Genomic DNA, 18,567 nt, shown 5'->3' with positions numbered 1-18,567 from the left:
GTGTGTTTTTTTTTTTTTTTTTTTTTTTTTTTTTTTTTTTTACAATTTAAAACAATAGAGATACAAATGTAGTACTGCGTTTTCCACAAAAAAATAGAGAAATGGCACTTTGAATATTTATATAGATTGTATGTATAACATTGATGAATGTTTTCAAATAACCATGATGAGTCCCCGTGGTTTGTAGAGATCATGCGAGCCATGCAGCGTTTGATTATAGTTGTCACTTATTTACATTACATTCATGCGTTCGTGCAGCTTTTCTAACTCTGTCCGAGTCTTCGTATGCTGTAGTTTCCCTCCTTGTTGCAGCAAATATCTGTATGAGATAGGTCTTTACATATTTTACAGTTGCTTCGATTTCAGACAATTTCTCATCGGCAATACAGTAAATTGATGCATGAACAGCTAGCCAACAGTGCTATTAGCAGTAAGCATTTATCGATCTTTTTTTTTTTTTTTTAACTGTAACAACCCACTACTTTGTACACAGGATCGTTTATGAACCTTGTCTTTCTGTATCAATGTGCCCATTAAGAGCTGTACTTCTAATCTGAAAGTGAGTGGGTGCCACATTCGTAAACTCTGTGGGGTCCATCTGCATTATAAGCCCCACTATGCCAGTATGAAGAGTCGCATACTGTCTGTAAGGAATTTATCTCAGACGCAGAAGAGTTTGTATCTCTTCTTTTTGATCTTTTGCGATTTCGAAGAATAAAGACCAGCATTCCCACAACTGTAAATGCAGAAGTGACAAAAACAAGGATCAGCCCAGGAACCAGTACAGATATAGATACCCTGCTTGTTTCGGGGTACGAATTAGAGCGAGTCCCCGTATCCAAGGCAGCGGTGCTGTTTTTAGACAAAGACGTGGGAAAGATTTTTTCATAAAGATGCGGGCATATAAGATCATTTCTTAGGAATCTGAAATCCTTTGTCCAGAACTTTTCTGGGGATTCGCATTTCAAGTCACTCACAATAACATCTGATCCGAGCCTTTCAGTCCATTGTTTGAAAGGCACAATATTACACGAACAATCCCACGGATTCCCATGCAGATCAATTTGTATAATGGATAGAAGCTGGTCTAAAACACCAATTACAGGAAGAAATGTAAAATAATTGTTATTTAAGCTGATTTTTGATAAAGTAACACCAGTAAACACATCCGAGGGCAAAGATTTTAAAATATTATTGTTTAGAATTAAAACTCTTAGCTTTGGCATTGACTTGAATGTGCCAGGCATTATACACTGTATAGAGTTATATTCCAAATTGAGATATTCCAGATTTAGCAATCCTGTAAACATTTCGGCAATAAGGGTATCCAGGTAGTTTTTATCTATGTAAAGCCATCTTAGCTCAATGAGATTTTGAAAAGTACTGTTTTCTATAACCTTAATGACGTTGTTCCCCAAATCAAGAAGATGAAGGTTTTTATAATCTAGGAAGTGGGATTTTTTGATAGTGTGTACGTTGTTGTCCCTAAGATTCAGCTCTTGGACGTTTATAGGCTTCGGCTTTAAATCAGCTAAACTTTCTAATTGTCTTTCCTTACAATTAACTTTCAGTCCCTGTTCAGAATCAACCAGTTCACAGCTACATGTAAGTGGGCATTGTTCATTATATAACTGCATATTCTTTCCATTGACTGTTGCCATTCTTACTGTAGGTCTGGTTTTCAGCTGCCAGTTTCCACGTGATTTTGGACGCCCCTTATTTCCAGACGCTGTAGTTGGAGTCACCGTTACTCCATTTATTTTGAAGGGGGTTGGAATAGGTCTAGGGTCAGTGGTCTCTTCTTCTGTGGGAGGCGCAATCAAACTGGAGTCAATTCCGTTTTTTAAGGGGCACAGCTCATGCTCTGATGTTTCATTTAAATCATGTCCTTGCAATCGCGTTGGGGCCTCACACAGTACCCTCCCGATCAAAGCATTTCTAGGGATATTTTCAAGCCATTCTTTCAGAGACACAAGATCACAATTGCAGTCCCATGGGTTATCCTCCAAAAGAATTTCAGCAATTCCTGGTATTTGCTCCAGGACTCCCTCATAAGGCAAAGTTTTAATTCTGTTTCCTCGCAGGTCGAGGTGGGTTATTGGTACATGCTGAAACACATCGGTGGGAAGTGCGCTGATCAGGTTGTCATTCAAAATCAGAACCTCCAGTTTATTTAGGTCCCTAAATACTGCTGGGTCAATATCCCTTAACAAATTAAAATCACCTTGTAGGTATTCCAGGTCATCCAAGCCCAAAAACGTGCTCCTCCTGAAGGATCTGATCTTATTGTTATTTATATGCAATCGTTTAACTAACTGCAGTCCAAGAAAAGCACCTGGAACAATTTCGTGTAAACCGTTGTTTTCCAGATGTAAACTGACAGCATTGTAAAAGTTAGCAAACTCATTGGGGAACAACCTAGTCAGGGAATTTCCGTGTAACAATAAATGATAGAACTGTGAACTTGGGCCAGTTAAATGCTGCAGATTAGAAAAACCCCTTTTTTCGCAGTCAATGTGCAAATCGCCTTCTATCTCATCGCATGAACAGATCCCCTCTTTACAAACGTCCCTTGTAACATTTCCAATAGCAACACAAAGAGTCGCCTTCAACAACAAAATCCAAGGCAGCATTTTCAAAAAGAACAATTCATTCCCAAATTGAAGACATGAATGAAATTTACAATAGCACTGCCTGCTCAGTGATATTTAAATGATACCCACCTAAAAGATCCCAGATTAATCACTTATTATATCCATGCATGTCTATGTTCAGACATGTAGTATGGGCAGTTGTTGACAATACCACAAAAGACGTTGCCCTAAGCAAACATCTTTGTTTTAACAACATAACTTAGCAACGTAGTAGACAAAACAGAAAAATACAACGTCTTCAAGCACATTTTGTTTGGTTGGATATTGACTGACCTTGCAAAATTTAAAAATCATGTTTTTCTCTCTGTGCGGTGCTTTCGGTAGGTGCTGTTCTTTCCCCTTGGTGCTGAAATCACGCCCCAGACTAAAGATTTACTGCTGATCACAATACATTGCAAAAAATCCGCAATCCTTGCAGCTTTCCGTTCCTTTATCTGTTTCTCTTGCTGTCTTTTTGTGTTTTTGAATTACAAACAGGGTTGCTAAGATGCTCTGTTCGTTCCAGCCTGGTGCTCTCTAGATCTGACACCCTCTGCTGAGCTGCAGTGGCAAAAATCCATCTGCTGAGGGAATGCTGGAAAAAAAAAAAAAAAAAAAAAAAAAAAAATCACTCCACGTACAGGGCAAGCGTTAAAAAATGTTCGCATTAAAAGCTGCAGATCTGTTTAGACGCTTATCCTAAACGGATTACTTTGCACTATGGGGTTTTATAAGTTTCCTCACCTCTGTACCTTTAGCGTCTAGATACGGTGCGCTGATTGTTTTCACGTTTAGAAAGAATACATTTACAATATCCAAGAGGCATGCAAGTTGCAGATGGAGGTAATTATAACATACGCCATTTTTATTTTATCAAGTAGCATTTTAGCAACTGGATCATGCAGGAGTTACTTTTAAAAAGCGTGGGTTGGAACAGTAATACAAAAACAATCAACTAGGATATGTATATATATAAAATAATTATTTATTAATATTATTATTATATTAGTATGACTCTTTATTATTATTTGGTTAATAATAAAAGGAACCAGAGTTTAATAGAATTGTAGTGATTGCATTAATGTGAATATGTACATTAATCAATCAGAAATATTTATGTTTTAAAGCTAAAAGTAAAGCCTAATTATAATCATCGTTAATGTGTTGAGAAATACATTGCATACATAACATACGTTATACTAAGTATTTACATGCACTTGTCCTCAGTACAGTGACTGGATAATGGTTTAGTTATGTTTATAAATTACTAAGCGCTAATATTACTAGACCCTCTTTTTTTTTACTATAATTACATCCAACATAATTTAAAGAATAAAGTCTGGAAACAGAATATTTCACAAACATTTTCTGCACTTTTTTTTTTTTTCATAACGAATACGACCTTGCTTTCCCACTTCTCGTTTCGTTAGCGGTTTTTGCAATAGCATTATTCCTCATTTCTGCTTATTTTAAAATAAATGTGTAGAAGCTTATAACTGTAACGAATGCGTATTATGGTATTGATAATTAACCTGCCTGCAGTAAGTTTACAGGTAGTACGTGTATGTTATATAAACACCTGCAGCTGGAGCAAAAAACAATAATAATATCGCGTCAACGTGCTATTACAAGAAACTAACGGTTATGCTGTCAATTTCATGTTCACAACATGAATTATTCCAAAAGCTTATAATCTGTATGTAAAGACACAGGGGAGTTATGAGCTATGGGGACAGTGAGCAATACAATTTTAAACTTCAAATTACACGGTATGATAGGATTACAAACAATTATTTTATAGAGTACATATTCAACCAATTTTTATCATTTATATGGGCCTACTCCTTTTTGTGTAATTAGACGCATACCTGTATACGCATCTCTATCTTTAGATTTTGGTTGAAAAGCATTGGAATTTGCAGAACAAGGAATTAAAAGGGATTGCATTTACTGTAAAAACAGCTGTTCAATTACTTTTGTTCTGTGAACAAGGTACCTCAATGGAATTATGTTCCACCATTGTTAAGTAAATAGTATTCTAGTACATTGTGTCCAGAAGGCATAACATGTATAAGACCACAGGTTAAGACAGAGATTGTTTGGACTGATAATCGATCTATTTCTCAATGAGACAGAGTAATGTCACTGTGCTGCTTTGTGTCTGGGAACCTCTATGTGAGCTTGTGTGTTAGTCGTGAGTGTGGGTGGTGAATGAGAGGAGGAAAAGGGAAGGGGGAAGGGGGGGGGGGTTCTGCTATCTTTTTTACTTCACATGAAAACGCTTTGCCACAAAACATTGCTGTGCAGAGGACACCATTAACAAGCAAAATAGTACCTGCTACATTTTTCCTAAACACAAATCACATCCAGATCAGTTGCATTGTTTGTGTTTTTCATAGGTTCACAGTGGTCTAGTGGTTATGTCCTTATTGTAGTACTTGTACTTATCACAATGTTTCAGTGCTCAAATAAAGCAGATACACAGAAACATAGGAACACCTGCCCAAATAGAAACACCTGCCACAATTGTCAAGACTGTTTTTACATATTAATGACAGTATTATTTGAGATAAGTAACACACTTTCTCTGTCAAGGATATGAAAACCAGATACAGTAATCTGTTGCATATCTGACTGAGGTGGTACCAAAGTACGGGCAGATATGTAAACAGCTGGATGAATGTATTCTGTTTTAAATACCATTATACACAGCTGTAACAATTACTATATTCACACAGTTATTGTTTTGAGATTCAGTTTTTATTAGGGAGCTCCCCAAAATCCCTTGTTTAGTAAGATACAGGGTATTGATGCTTGTGACAGAGTAGCCATCTGCCGTGTGGGTGCGTGCATTCGCTGCTTAGTGACAGGCAGGTGATCGAGATGGAGGTTGAAATTCGCAGGCAAACAGGATTTACTAACTTATCAACACACTGAACGACTCATGTGACACTACCAGCAATATCAGAACACAGAGCACATACAACGCAGTGTACAAAAACTTTGGTAGGATCTGCAATATCTGAACTAATCTTTTCTACTTAATTAATAAACTACAGTTGCTGAAGAGATTGTCATGGCAGATAAACAGTTAAGTGGATTTGTGACGGGTAGCTACACAACGGATTACTACAATATTTGTCAATTGTGCAGTGAAAGAGAGGACCATTATCCTTATCCTTTTTAGTTCCAATGTACCTAAACATGTACACTACTCCAAAAAAATGTAAGGAGCAAACAGCATAAACACCATTAACATGCAGTAAAAAAAAAAAAAAATGTTGTAAGGCATTCATCAGGTAGACCTTTGATGTAGTTGGTGTGGGAATCCTGCATTCTAATGATGCCAGCTGGTCATAGATGGCAATTTTGACTGGTCCAGACTACCAGAGATGTCCAAATACTGGAATCTTGGTAACCCAAAGACATGTAGCTTGCTAATTTGATGTGACCCCTTCTGTTGTTTCCAGATTGTGGACTTACGCAAGGTTGGGGAATGCAATGATTGATATCTACACAATGTGTCAATGAGCAGTAGCCAGTCCATTACATATTGAATGGTTGCACTGGAGGTTGCACAGATTTAATTTTGCTTTCAAGGCAAGGATTTAGAGCTCTACTGTACATAGACACTGTCATGGACCTTTTAGTAAGAGCATCTGCAGGTGCAATTGGTCCACAGTTTGTTCTGATGCAAGATAATGCTGGTTGTCATACTGCCAGGATAGTCATGGATTATATTGAGCAGAAGACTATAGAGGTTATGGACTGGTCAGCAAGAAGTTCAGACCACAATCTTACAGAACACCTTTAGGATCTTGTAGGAGGTTGTGTCTGTCAGTACTGTAACCATTCATGTGACAACAGAGCTTGGTGTTGAACTGCCTGAAGAACTGGACATGATCCCTCAAAATATCAACCACTGCATGATTAGATGCATGTCCCTCAGTGTAGAGATTATATCGACACCAGAGGATACTCGATACTCAAGCATTCCGATGGATAATTTCCAATGTTTGATTTTGGTTTTCATGGGTCTCGTGTTAATTTATTTCTTAATATCAGGGTGTAAAATGTACTCTGTTAATACTCAAATTATTGGTAAATTAAAGTTTGAAATATGGCTCCTTTAATTTTTGTTGAGTAGTGTGTCTACTCCAATGCATTCCAATGCAAATTAAATCTATAAATATTAAAACCATAGGTGATGAAAGTGACTTGCAGATGAATTGAGATGACTAAAATTAATTCTCTGTAATATTGTTGTAAATAACTCAACTCAAATGAAATATTTCCACTATAGAAATGCAAAACTTGTAACCTGACTTAATGTTTTTAATCTAAAATTAAATGTTGCCTTTTTTTAGTAAGAAAATAATGTAAACATAACTACTATAATAAATGCGTTCCCTAGGTACACTGCCGGTTACACCAACCATTATACTGGTTGTATAATGGTTGGTGTAACCTGTCTCTTTTAAAGAAAAGCAGTTACTCAAGAGACTGATTAATTTCTTCCTAAATGGCACCTGTTATACATACATACACACACACACACACACACACACACACACACACACACACATATATATATATATATATATATATATATATATATATATATATATATATATATATATATATATATACAGTACTGTGCAAATGCAACCCATAACTTGCAAGGAACCTCCACCATGCTTCACTGTTGCCTGCAAACATTCATTCGTGTACCGCTCTCCAGCCCTTCGGCGAACAAACAGCCTTCTGCAACAGCCAAATATTTCAAATTTTGACTCATCAGTTCAGAACACCTGCTGCCATTTTTCTGCACCCCAGTTCCTGTGTTTTCGTGCACAGTTGAGTCACTTGGCCTTGTTTCCACATCAGAGGTATGGCTTTTTGGCTGCAAGTCTTCCATGAAGGCCACTTCTGACCAGACTTCTCCGGACAGTATATGGGTATACCAGGGTCCCACTGTTTTCTGCCAATTCTGAGCTGATGGCATTGCTGAACATCTTCCAATTGCGAAGGGAAGTAAGCATGATGTGTCTTTCATCTGCTGCAGTAAGTTTCCTTGGCCGACCACTGCGTCTACGGTCCTCAACGTTACTCGTTTTTTTGTGCTTCTTCATAAGAGCTTGGACAGCACATCTGGAAACCCCGGTCTGCTTTGAAATTTCTACTTGGGAGAGACCTTGCTGATGCAGTATAACTACCTTGTGTCTTGTTGCTGTGCTCAGTCTTGCCATGATGTATGACTTTTGACAGTAAACTGTCTTCAGCAACCTCACCTTGTTAGCTGAGTTTGGCTGTTCCTCATCCAGTTTTATTCCTCCTCAACAGCTGTTTCTCTTTTAGATAATGATTGTGTTTCAACCTACATATTGAATTGATGATCATTAGCACCTGTTTGGTATAATTGTTTAATCATACACCTGACTATATGCCTACAAAATCCCTGACTTTGTGCAAATGTGAAGGCAAAGGGTGGTCACATCAAATATGGATTTGATGTAGATTTTTCTTCTGTTCACTCACTTTGCATTTTGTTAATTGATAAATATAAGCATTCTTACTTGACAACATTTTTTCACACCTGCCTAAAACTTTTGCACAGTACTGTATATATATATATATATATATATATATATATATATATATATATATATATATATATATATATATATATACAGTACTGTGCAAAAGTTTTAGGCAGGTGTGAAAAAATGTTCAACACCTGCCTCAACTTACGACGCAAGGCACTTCCGACTCTTTTGCATTATTACCCTGCTTCAACTTTACGATATCGATACAGCATTTACAACACGGCGAGACAATAGACATGGGCGAGAACCAAGCTATGAGTCCCGAACCGCAGTACCTGTCATGGTCACCCTGACTCAGGCTAGCTTTTTTTGTTTGTTTTTTAATGCATGCAACTGTATTTATGTATTTATTTATTTGCCTTTAACAATGTCTGATAAGAGCAATGGACTCAAAATGAAACCTAAGATGTTGGTAATTCCAGCTAGGAGTACCGCATACACACTCTGAATACGTCATTGGAAAGCTCCTGTTCTGTACTTTTAAACAAGCCATATAAATGTCTGAGTAATTTGCGCGTACCCAATGGGTACAGAGCTAAATAAATATTTGCATGAGTACAATATAACGGGTTATTTTTGTAAAAATATATTATCTGGCTGAAAGCCAGGAACGTAATCCCAATTTATAACATTGTTCCTATGGGAAAATGTGCTTCGACTTACAACGCTTCGACTTACAACGCGACTTTCAGGAACCAATTGTGTCGTAATTGTGAGGACTGCCTGTATATATATATATATATATATATATATATATATATATATATATATATATATATATATATATATATATATATATATAGGTCATTTTCAGGTAAAATTAGTGTCAGCTGAGTGTGACTGGTAGAGAGCTGACATTAGGTGCTGAATTATCCAAGACTGTACAAATTAGTGTTCTCAAGTAACAAGACAAAATTGTGATGAATGTTCAAGTACTGACTTATGTGTAAGTGCAGCTGTCACCCGGCGAGCGTAGTGTTATGCAGCTGTCCACCCAAACTTCCTTTTGTATTGCCAAAAAATTGTTTGTATTTAAACTCCATTACAGTATATTCCTCTCTCTGTAAAAGTGGACACGTATGTGGCATGTAGGCTACTAGCGCTGGAATAATATTGCCAGCAATTCCTTGACTGTCCATTGCCTATGAGCTAGTTCTCTGTAATTGGCAGAATTTGTCCAGTAATACTGAACAATTAATGAATGAATTTTCTGTTCTAAATGGTCAAAGTGTTTAGTTTTATATCTTACAATTTGTGGGTTATTCTGGTTTACTGATTCAGTACAAAACTTTTTTTTTTTTTTTTTTTTTTCTCTAGTGTATATAGAGAGCATAACTCCATATGTGTGTTTAGATTTGGGGTTGATTGATTTTCAAATAGTGTGATAATATTTTGTAAAGATTTTAGTGGGTAAAAACGTTCTTTTCTATGGAAAAGGATGCCTTAAGTCTGTTGTATTGTTCATAAATGACACTACATTACAGAAAAAGGTAATTCTATTTTGAATCCACAAATCTGTGCATAGAACAACAGCAGCAGTTTAGCAGCTAAAGAAACCTCAATCATCCAGTGATGGAGGGACCAATACGTCCAAGATAGCATAAGTTTTGGCAAAGTGTGAGAACACAAAAGTATAAAACATAAACACAATCAAGCTAGAACCAGTTTACTTTCTGCAATAGCAACCTTTAGATCACTTTAGCACATGGCACGTCATTGTCTCTGCACATGAGACCCTCCGCTGGAGTAGCCCACAGGGTGTTTTCCCATGGTGATTGGACCTATAAAGGAACAGGGGAGGGGACAAACCTGGGTGCAAATGGGTATTAATGAGCTTGTTTCTGTATAAATTTTTTAATCTGCTTGCTCTATAATGGGAAAACGATTCCCCACATGTATTGATAAATCAAACTAATATCTGGAGAAAAGAACTGTGCATTTATTTGCATCTAGGTTTTCACATCAAGAAACAACTACTCACTACTTCGAGAACTAACTTCTAACTTTTATCTTCAGTGTCTAACATGGAATACTATCAAAATCATATTTTTATTCCAATCTTTTCCAGAAGCAACCATGTGTGTTAGCAGAACCCAGCCAGATCCTAACACTGCAGCATTGCTCTACTAACAATTGACAGAAAAAAGGAAAATAGAAGGAAAAATCTCACAATCTTTTTTACTACTGCATGATTTAATATATAACTTGTGCTTTTAGGTATTTCTTTTGTTATACAGATCTAGGACCAGTGCAACTTATACAATTGATCAAGAATACTGTAGTCATTAAGTTCAAGCTGCATTCCATATGTTAAAAATCTGGTAGGAAGATTAAACTGAAATAATACAATTTCCAAGTTGTTATGAATAACAGCAGAGCAGTTTTGACAGGCAGATTCCAGTAAAGGTATGCCTTGTTGAATTATATTCAGCTGGCAGGTGTGAATTTTTTTTTTTTTTTTTTTTTATTATTTATTTTTTTTAACATTGCTCTTTACAGTAGTTTAAATAACAAATAAAGATTGTTTCAGAAATAGAAACTTCTTTTTACCCTTAGGCAATAACTGTCAACACATTTGGAAAAATAGATGATATGATGCCATCCGATCTAATTAGGCTTTTATTATCTTGCTTAAGGGGTTCATAAGGACCTTTTATTTTATTGTGTTACATGTTCCCATGTGTTGATACAACTGTTTATGTAAGGTGTGTGTATTGTTTTAGTGTGTTAGTTTTTATTTATTTTTTTACATTTTGATCACTTTTTAAAACTTTTACATTGCATTCCCTGCCTCATGATAGCTGCCCATGTACCTGCATGGACCTCTCAGAACTGCATTTCCCATCATCCTCCTACTCACTGGTAATGGGAAATGTAGTTCTGAGAGGTCCATGCGGGTACATTGGCAGCCATCATGAGGCAAAGAATGCAATTTAGAAGTTTTAAAAAGTGATCAAAATATAAAAAAAAAAAGAAGAAAGACAACTAAAACAAATCACACACCTTATGTAAACAGTTGCAGCAACAGTTGTACATATTTCTAATTACTACAATAACACATTAAAGTCTCACATCGTTTTTTTTACCCAAAAGAACAGGGCCCTCTCTTTATCGCTCTGGTTGTCATAGAGACAAGGCTTGCTGGTCTCTCATTTCCTTTTTTATTGCAATTTCCAGGTGATGGACTCTTTAGAAATATACCAGACTCCTTTTTATCTGTTTTATGGTCCTACAGATATGCCTTTTTAACTTTTTTTTTTTTTTAAATATGTATATAAGTAACCTTTTTTTTTTACCATGTTTGTAAGGGCAATTATAAAATAGGGAAAGTTATGGCCAAGTGTTTATCTAGGGTATAGGAAGCCTTAGCTAATAACAACTGTAATAATAATAATAATAATAATAATAATAATAATAATAATTGAACCCTGGCAGTTGTTTGCTTCATTCATTTAGCAAGATACAAGTGTACTTTGTAACCTATAAAGATTTCCTTCATTTAATTTTTTCTAGTAGTTGGTAAAAGTCATTTTCAACCCCAGTTTTGATGTTGTGTACTATACAATTAATGTTTCCATAATTTCAAACCCTCAATAATAGATTGGAAGGTTCTGTAACACTATAAACCACTCAGTGCTAGGAAGGCATAAGCCAAAACATTTGTCAATGTTACTTCTCCATCCATTTATTTTTCTAGAATAGTGGAAAGGGAAAGGTAACACTGAATTTGAAATTAACTGTTTTACATATTCAGTTTAATAGACACCTAGAGAATATTTTATAAGCAAAAGAAAGTTTGGTGGTGTGAATTTTCATTTAAAGAAAGTCTGGCTGATTAGAATTAGTTTTTTTTTCTATCAAGATGGAGGTCTTCAGAGCTAGGGAATGAAATGATTTATTAGGTTTTCCCCAGGTATGTACTCAACATGGTTGATTGAGCCCTTTGTTCAGGCATGGCAATATCTTGGCATCATTTGTAAAAGTCAGACTATATGAAAATCAATAGCATGCTAGGTCAGACATGCTCTAATTCTTCAATAGCAAAATTGAGAGTAGGAGCAGAAATACAGCTGACCACTTGACTGTGTATATTTGTAGTATGTTTAACATGCATTGCTTTGTCAGTCATAAGTTATATAGTGTACAGACACACATCAATATACACCTTTCTCTCTTTTTTTGCAACTCATTGTTTTACTTGCACTGTATAAGAATAGTCCAGTGATCTGTGCTGTCCATTAAAACTTTCAGAAACTTCCACTGTAGCAAGGACAACCATCTTTCTGAGGCACAGTGGGCCTTCACATTCAGAAAAAAAGCATGGAAGAGAATTGAATATCTTGATTTTCTACACCACCAATGAATCACAGGAATCACATTAGGTTGATGGGCTTGTTCCAATGGGACTGGCTACACATTGCTGAAACATTATATACATATACAATTCAATATTTATTGCTACAATATTCGTACTATACTATCTCCCATATATTATTAATATGGAATGACCTTGTACCCCCCACTGCTCTTAAAAAAAAAAAAAAAAAGTTACATACAGTACTTAGAATATATACAGCATATTCTATCACAACCAACACCAAACTATTGTTCTGTTTGTTTAGTGACTCGGGAGCCTTTCCTAGTCTGATGAGGTGTATCTTTTCAGCTAAGCAAAGTTCAAGAATAAATGGACAACACATCCAATTCATATTGCATTTATACTATCCTCATGCTGTTTCATTATTGTACCCTACAAAGCTAGTTTTTCATGCAAATATTACAAAGCAGTTATATATTGATGTCTGACCAAATGGTAGTTAAGGCTCCAGCCACAGGATATTAAAGAGACTGCCTTGGCTCATTAAGGGAGTGAGAGCTAAGAGGAGGATAGTGGAAAGATACTGTGAATAAGAAAAAGATAAATGATTGCTATTAACTGTGAGACCTTGTAGGTACTCGTTCTTCTTAATTGTTTGTGTTTATTTTGTTTTGGCTAATGTGCCAGTTTCTTTGTGTTTTGTATAATTGTTTTGTTTCGTTATTTAATAAAGATACATCTGCAGCCGTTTTAGCCCTGTATCATCTATGTTTACTACTGCTTCCTGAACTTGATGTCTCCCACACGCACTCAAGCCATCTGTCACAATTGGTCAACTCCCTTTCTAGATGTACACTGCTACAGAAATAACAGACAGGTCAGATGGCAAGATTTTGTACTTAAGCTGTTCAAGCTCAGGCTCAGCTGCATATTCTTACATTTGCATAAATAAGTACTCCTCCTTTAAACAGATTTAATGGAAATCTATTGCATATGGTAATTGAATGAGCCAACAATTCGTAGATCAAAAGGAACTCTTTGTGAATATTATTATAATTATTATTTATTTCTTAGAAGACGCCCTTAACCAGGGCAACTTATGGTTGTATACAAAATAAAATACATATCAAGAATTACAGTACAATTAAGAGCAAGATACAAAATACAATGATTTCAGTCCTAATAAGAGCAAATACAAAACACAGTACGATTTAGTATCAGGGCAATTCAAGAGCCGATAACAGTGTTGATAGTTATGGCAGGGTTAGATAGAAGTGCAAGTGAAATACAAAATGCTACAGATAGAGTAAAATTGGGAGCAGGTAAGTGCAAGTTAAAATGCATTAAAGACATAGTGCTATATAGACCAGAAGGGGAGAGTTGAATTTTACAGGTGTTGTCTGAATAGATGTGTCTTGAGGAGGCAGCAGAAGGTGGTCAGGGACTGGGCAGTCCTGGGACTGGGCAGTCCTGACATTCAGTGGAAGGTTGCTCCACCACTGCGGGGCAAGAGTGGTGAACAAGTGGGCTCTTGGAGGCAGGGGAGTATAGAGAAGGTACAGCCAGTCTTCTACTGCAGACGGAGCAGAGAGATCGGGTGGGGGTGTAGGGAGAGATGAGGGTCTGGAGGTAGCTGGGTACAGTCTGATCAAGGCATCGGTAGGTGAGTACAACAGTCTTGAACTGGATGCGAGCAGTGATCGGGAGCCAGTGGAGTGATCGGAGCAGTGGAGTAGCACGGGAGAAGTGAGGCAGAGAGAACACCAGGCGAGCAGTAGAGTTTTGGTTGAGCTGGAGCGAATGGGTTGTGGACGCAGGGAGGCCGACCAGGAGGGAGTTGCAGTAGTCTAGACAGGAGAGTACCAGGGTCTGGGCGAGGGTGTAGAGAGAGAACAGGAGAGATCCCAGGACTGATCCTTTGGGGACTCCTGTTGAGAGAGGGTGAGGTGTGGAGTTTGAGCCGTGCCTGGTTACCTGGTAGGTGCGGTCGGAGAGGTAGGAGGAGAACCAAGCCAGAGCAGTGCCAGAGATTTCCAGGTCAGCAAGAGAGGATAGGAGAATAGAGTGATCGACTGTCAAGGGCAGCAAAGAGATTTAAGACAGAGGAGAAAGAGGCAGCACAGGCAGAGTTTAGCGAATTAGTGACAGACAGGAGAGCATTTCAGTGGAGTGAACAGATTGGAGAGGGTCGAGCAGAAAGTGGTTAGACAGGAAAGCAGAGAGCTGGCAGTGTACTGTCTGCTCGAGTGTTTTAGAGAGGAAGGGTAAGAGAGACAGGACAGTAGTTCTGGAGGGAGGTGGGGTCGAGGGTAGGTTTTCTGAGGAAGGGGATGATAGAGGCTTGTTTGACGACAGAGGGAAAGAGGCCAGAGAGAATAGAGGTCTTGAGAAGGGCGGAGATGAAGGGGAGTAGAGCAACAGCAGCAGCTTGAAAGGGGTGAGTGGAGAGGGAGGCCAGGGTGCACATTGTGGGTTTATGGACCTGGAAGAGAGAGTAGAGGTCAGAGTCTGGGAGGAGAGAGAAAGAAGAAAAGGAGAGTGAGTTAGTAGGGGAGACAGAGGGTGTTGGGGTTGGAGTGAGAGGGGGTGAGGGGAGGGAGAGGTGTTAAAGAGTTTGCGGATATCAGAGATTTTAGAGGAGAAGAAAGAGGCAAAGGTCATCAGAAGAGATAGAGGAGGCGGGGGTTGAGAAGGGAGGAGAAGGTAGAGAATAGGTTCCTGGGGTTGTTAGTGAAGGATTGGATAATAGATTAGAAATAGAAGTGTTTAGCAGAGGAAAGAGTAGAAGAGAAGGAGGAGGAGGGAGAGGTAGAGATCTAGGGAAGCAGGGAGTTTGGTTCTCTTCCATTTCTTTTCAGCAGAGTGCAGTTCGGTTCTTGCTGAGCCGAGAACAGAGGAGACACAGGGTTGGGTAGGGGAGGGGCGGGCAGGTCGGGAGGTTATTGGACAGAGTTGGGAGAAGGAGTCAATAGGGGGGAGGTGAGAGAGCAGTGGAGGCAAGGATAGAGTGGGAGAGAGAGAGGAGGTTAAGGTGGGAGGTGACTTGTGAGGGTAGGTTGAGTAGGGAGAGAGGGGAGAGACAGAAAAATAATAGAAGAATCTGTGTCATTAGCATAATGCATATTAAATTTTAGATCACAATGTAAGACTCAACAAATTCTATACAAAAAGTAGTGCAGGTATAAGCAAGTGCAGTTTCCGTGACAACGTACGTAAAAGCCTGTAAAATAAACAAATAGGTCAAGATAATGATATTTTCTTAAGACAAATTGTGTGTGAATGAAGCAATTAAAAAAAGAAGTAATGCATTTTTGTCAGAAAAGCTAGCTCAATTAAAACATAAATGCTGTCAGCAATTATAGATAAAGTCATGATTGTACAGTACAGTCTTACAACAATGATTATGATAAACCAGAATTGTTTTTTTTTTTTTTTTTTTTTTTTTTTTTTAAATCTAGAATTCTGATATTGCCATGCAATATTATTATATGTTTCTAGATTTTGGAAATGAGTATGAAGGGGCTAGTCCTTAGATCAACCCTTGAACCCAATTTGACTCACCCTTAACAGGACAAGTTGGTATCCAAACTACACAACTGGGAGGAGGGCACACTCAGATAAGTATTTTAAATATACCTTAATATCAAATTCTTTGAAATATCTTGCTTATAAACTGCACATAATTAATAACTACCTAAGTAAATGTAGCAATAGATAACCTTACATACCTGTATAATAAATAGATCTAAGATCTTAATCATGAAATAATTTACATTTTACACAATTACCAGCACTGAAATAATAATGCAATCAATATGTACACTAATAAAATAGCCTTTCACGATACACACATACACATTTATATGTGTATAATATATATATATATATCATATATATAAAATATATATATATATATATATATATATATGTGTGTGTGTGTGTGTGTGTGTGTGTGGTGTCAAACTGAAACATTAAATAATTAAATTAGCATATGGATTATAAATAGCAGCAATACTACACAATAAACACCTTGCAGTATGCATTGTGCCTACTACAGTGGTGGAGGAAGAGAAAGATGGGCCCTGGTGCAGGACCTTATTGTGGCCCCCCTCCCCAAATGTTAATTGAACTATTTATAAACATCAAACACACCTAATCAAGTGTTCAATATTGAACTATATTTAAGTGTCAGCATGTTAGCATGTATGAAACAGTACGTAGTGAGAACGTTTTCAACTCATCTACTTTATCTTATTTTTTGTACATCTTTACATCCAACACTACACTATTTTTTAATCATAAACAAACTGGTTTAATCACTAATCCTACCAGGATTCCTCAATTCTGCCATCACATAAATTATTACAGAATTCACAATTCTGCACAGACATTTGCAGAAATTGTCTCACATAGGAAACCACTGTTTAATTATTATTATTATTTTTAACTCAGAAATACTGGCATGTTGATTTGCTGTAGATTATTTTGGTGCCCGCAGCACCACACAACAGCTTCCGTCTAAACTACAGGATGAATCGTGAAAATGATTGGGTCCAGCCGGTTTAGTTAGCTTGTGATTAAGCAATTTGAACTACTCATACAGTATTAAACCACTTAATGAACGCTGCAGTGCAATCCCTCTGCACAGCAACTCAATTGCAATAATGTGATATATTACCAAATAACAAACACTTGAAAAGAAATGTGAAATTATACATTATTTATTAAATCCTGGGTACATATTTGAAGAATAAAAAACTAGTCACTTGAATAGCTAGAAAGAACTTGTTCATAAAGAATTGGAGACTATGGGGCTGATGGAAGGATGCGTGCAAAGTAATTTGTGGCTGTAAAACACCCATATTGCGGACAGTATTGTCGTTTTGCACTCAAACCGTGTTTAGCGGCCATAATGTGTGACTTTAGCGGCCACTAGAAATGTGGCGCATGTAAAGAATGGTTTTCACCTGTCGTTTTGCACCAACTATCACTTTGACATCATTAATCCATTTAAATCAGGGGTCCCCAAACCATGACCTGCGGGCCAAATCCGACCTGTGCAACTTTTATGACTGGCCCGCTAATGTTGTGGAAAATTTCTATAAAAAATTACTCTGGCTCAAAGCTGTGCGATCTAAGCACTCTCACACTAACAGGCAGGAACACACACAAACAGGCAGGAACAGAGACATAATGTTCACAGACACATATCTTCTACCTCCATTCCCATTGGCTCAGCCCATTGGCTCAACTCGTAGCACACTCCATTCAAGTTGCTAGGGAAGCCAACCAATGAAAACACACTCACATACAAGCAGTTATTATCGTGGTGACACAACACAACTGGCCGCTGATCTGTTGTGCTTTGTTTGTACTACTTGTTAAACTGCAACTCGGTTATATAAAACTAAAACCAGAAGTACGATATATCTGTCTAAGAGTCCTGCATCGCAAGTCGAACCCCAAAATACATCTTCCCCAGAAGAGCAACATAAAAGGCTTACACAAGTATACATGCAGAATACTACTTATACTGCAACGTAGGTGAATACGTTATATGAATGAGTTTAGAAAACGATTGCGTGCGAACAGCCAATCAGCTTCCAGATCTAGCGGGCTTCTATTTTGCATAGATGCCCACTGGAACGTTGAAGTGCTTAACTGTGGATTACATTTTAAAATCAATCCATGCATAAATACTGGATTTTTCTCTTAACGTTCTAATCTACAACTAATCTGATAACATAAAGAGTTACTTAAACATACTTTCTGATGCTGGTCTAGAGAAAAGTGAAATCATGTCTGTGACAGGACACCATAGTGAAGGCTCAATTCGCAGCTACTGGACAGCAAATCAACAGGGAAGACACAATTGGTCCACAACTGTGTCATCAGCTGGATCCAAACAACACCCTCCCTCAAAACCAGCCAGTCAAACTGCCAACCCTGTTTCAGTACTTTCCGCACCAGCCATTCCACTCCCTGCCAGCTTGAATGACGCCCCGCCTCC

At 37.5% G+C, this 18,567-nt stretch overlaps 1 protein-coding gene and 1 long non-coding RNA gene across 2 annotated transcripts in view; one reads left to right on the top strand and one right to left on the bottom strand.

The window, feature by feature from the left end:
• Nucleotides 1–19: 19 nt before the first annotated feature.
• LOC121320918 (SLIT and NTRK-like protein 1) lies at nucleotides 20–3,205 on the bottom strand. The gene has a single exon (XM_041259697.1). The coding sequence runs from the start codon at nucleotides 2,631–2,633 to the stop codon at nucleotides 549–551; it is 2,085 nt and encodes a 694-aa protein (XP_041115631.1). The 5' UTR covers nucleotides 2,634–3,205; the 3' UTR covers nucleotides 20–548.
• An 84-nt stretch (nucleotides 3,206–3,289) lies between these two features.
• Nucleotides 3,290–18,567, top strand: part of LOC121321031 — a 29,520-nt gene continuing 14,242 nt past the window's right edge. The window contains exon 1 of the long non-coding RNA XR_005950907.1: nucleotides 3,290–3,476. This is a non-coding gene — a long non-coding RNA (uncharacterized LOC121321031). The remainder of the gene's footprint in view (nucleotides 3,477–18,567) is intronic.

This window comes from Polyodon spathula, chromosome 9 (assembly GCF_017654505.1).
Source record: "Polyodon spathula isolate WHYD16114869_AA chromosome 9, ASM1765450v1, whole genome shotgun sequence".
Taxonomy (NCBI): Eukaryota; Metazoa; Chordata; class Actinopteri; order Acipenseriformes; family Polyodontidae; genus Polyodon; species Polyodon spathula.
This window is presented reverse-complemented; position numbering and strand designations above follow the sequence as displayed.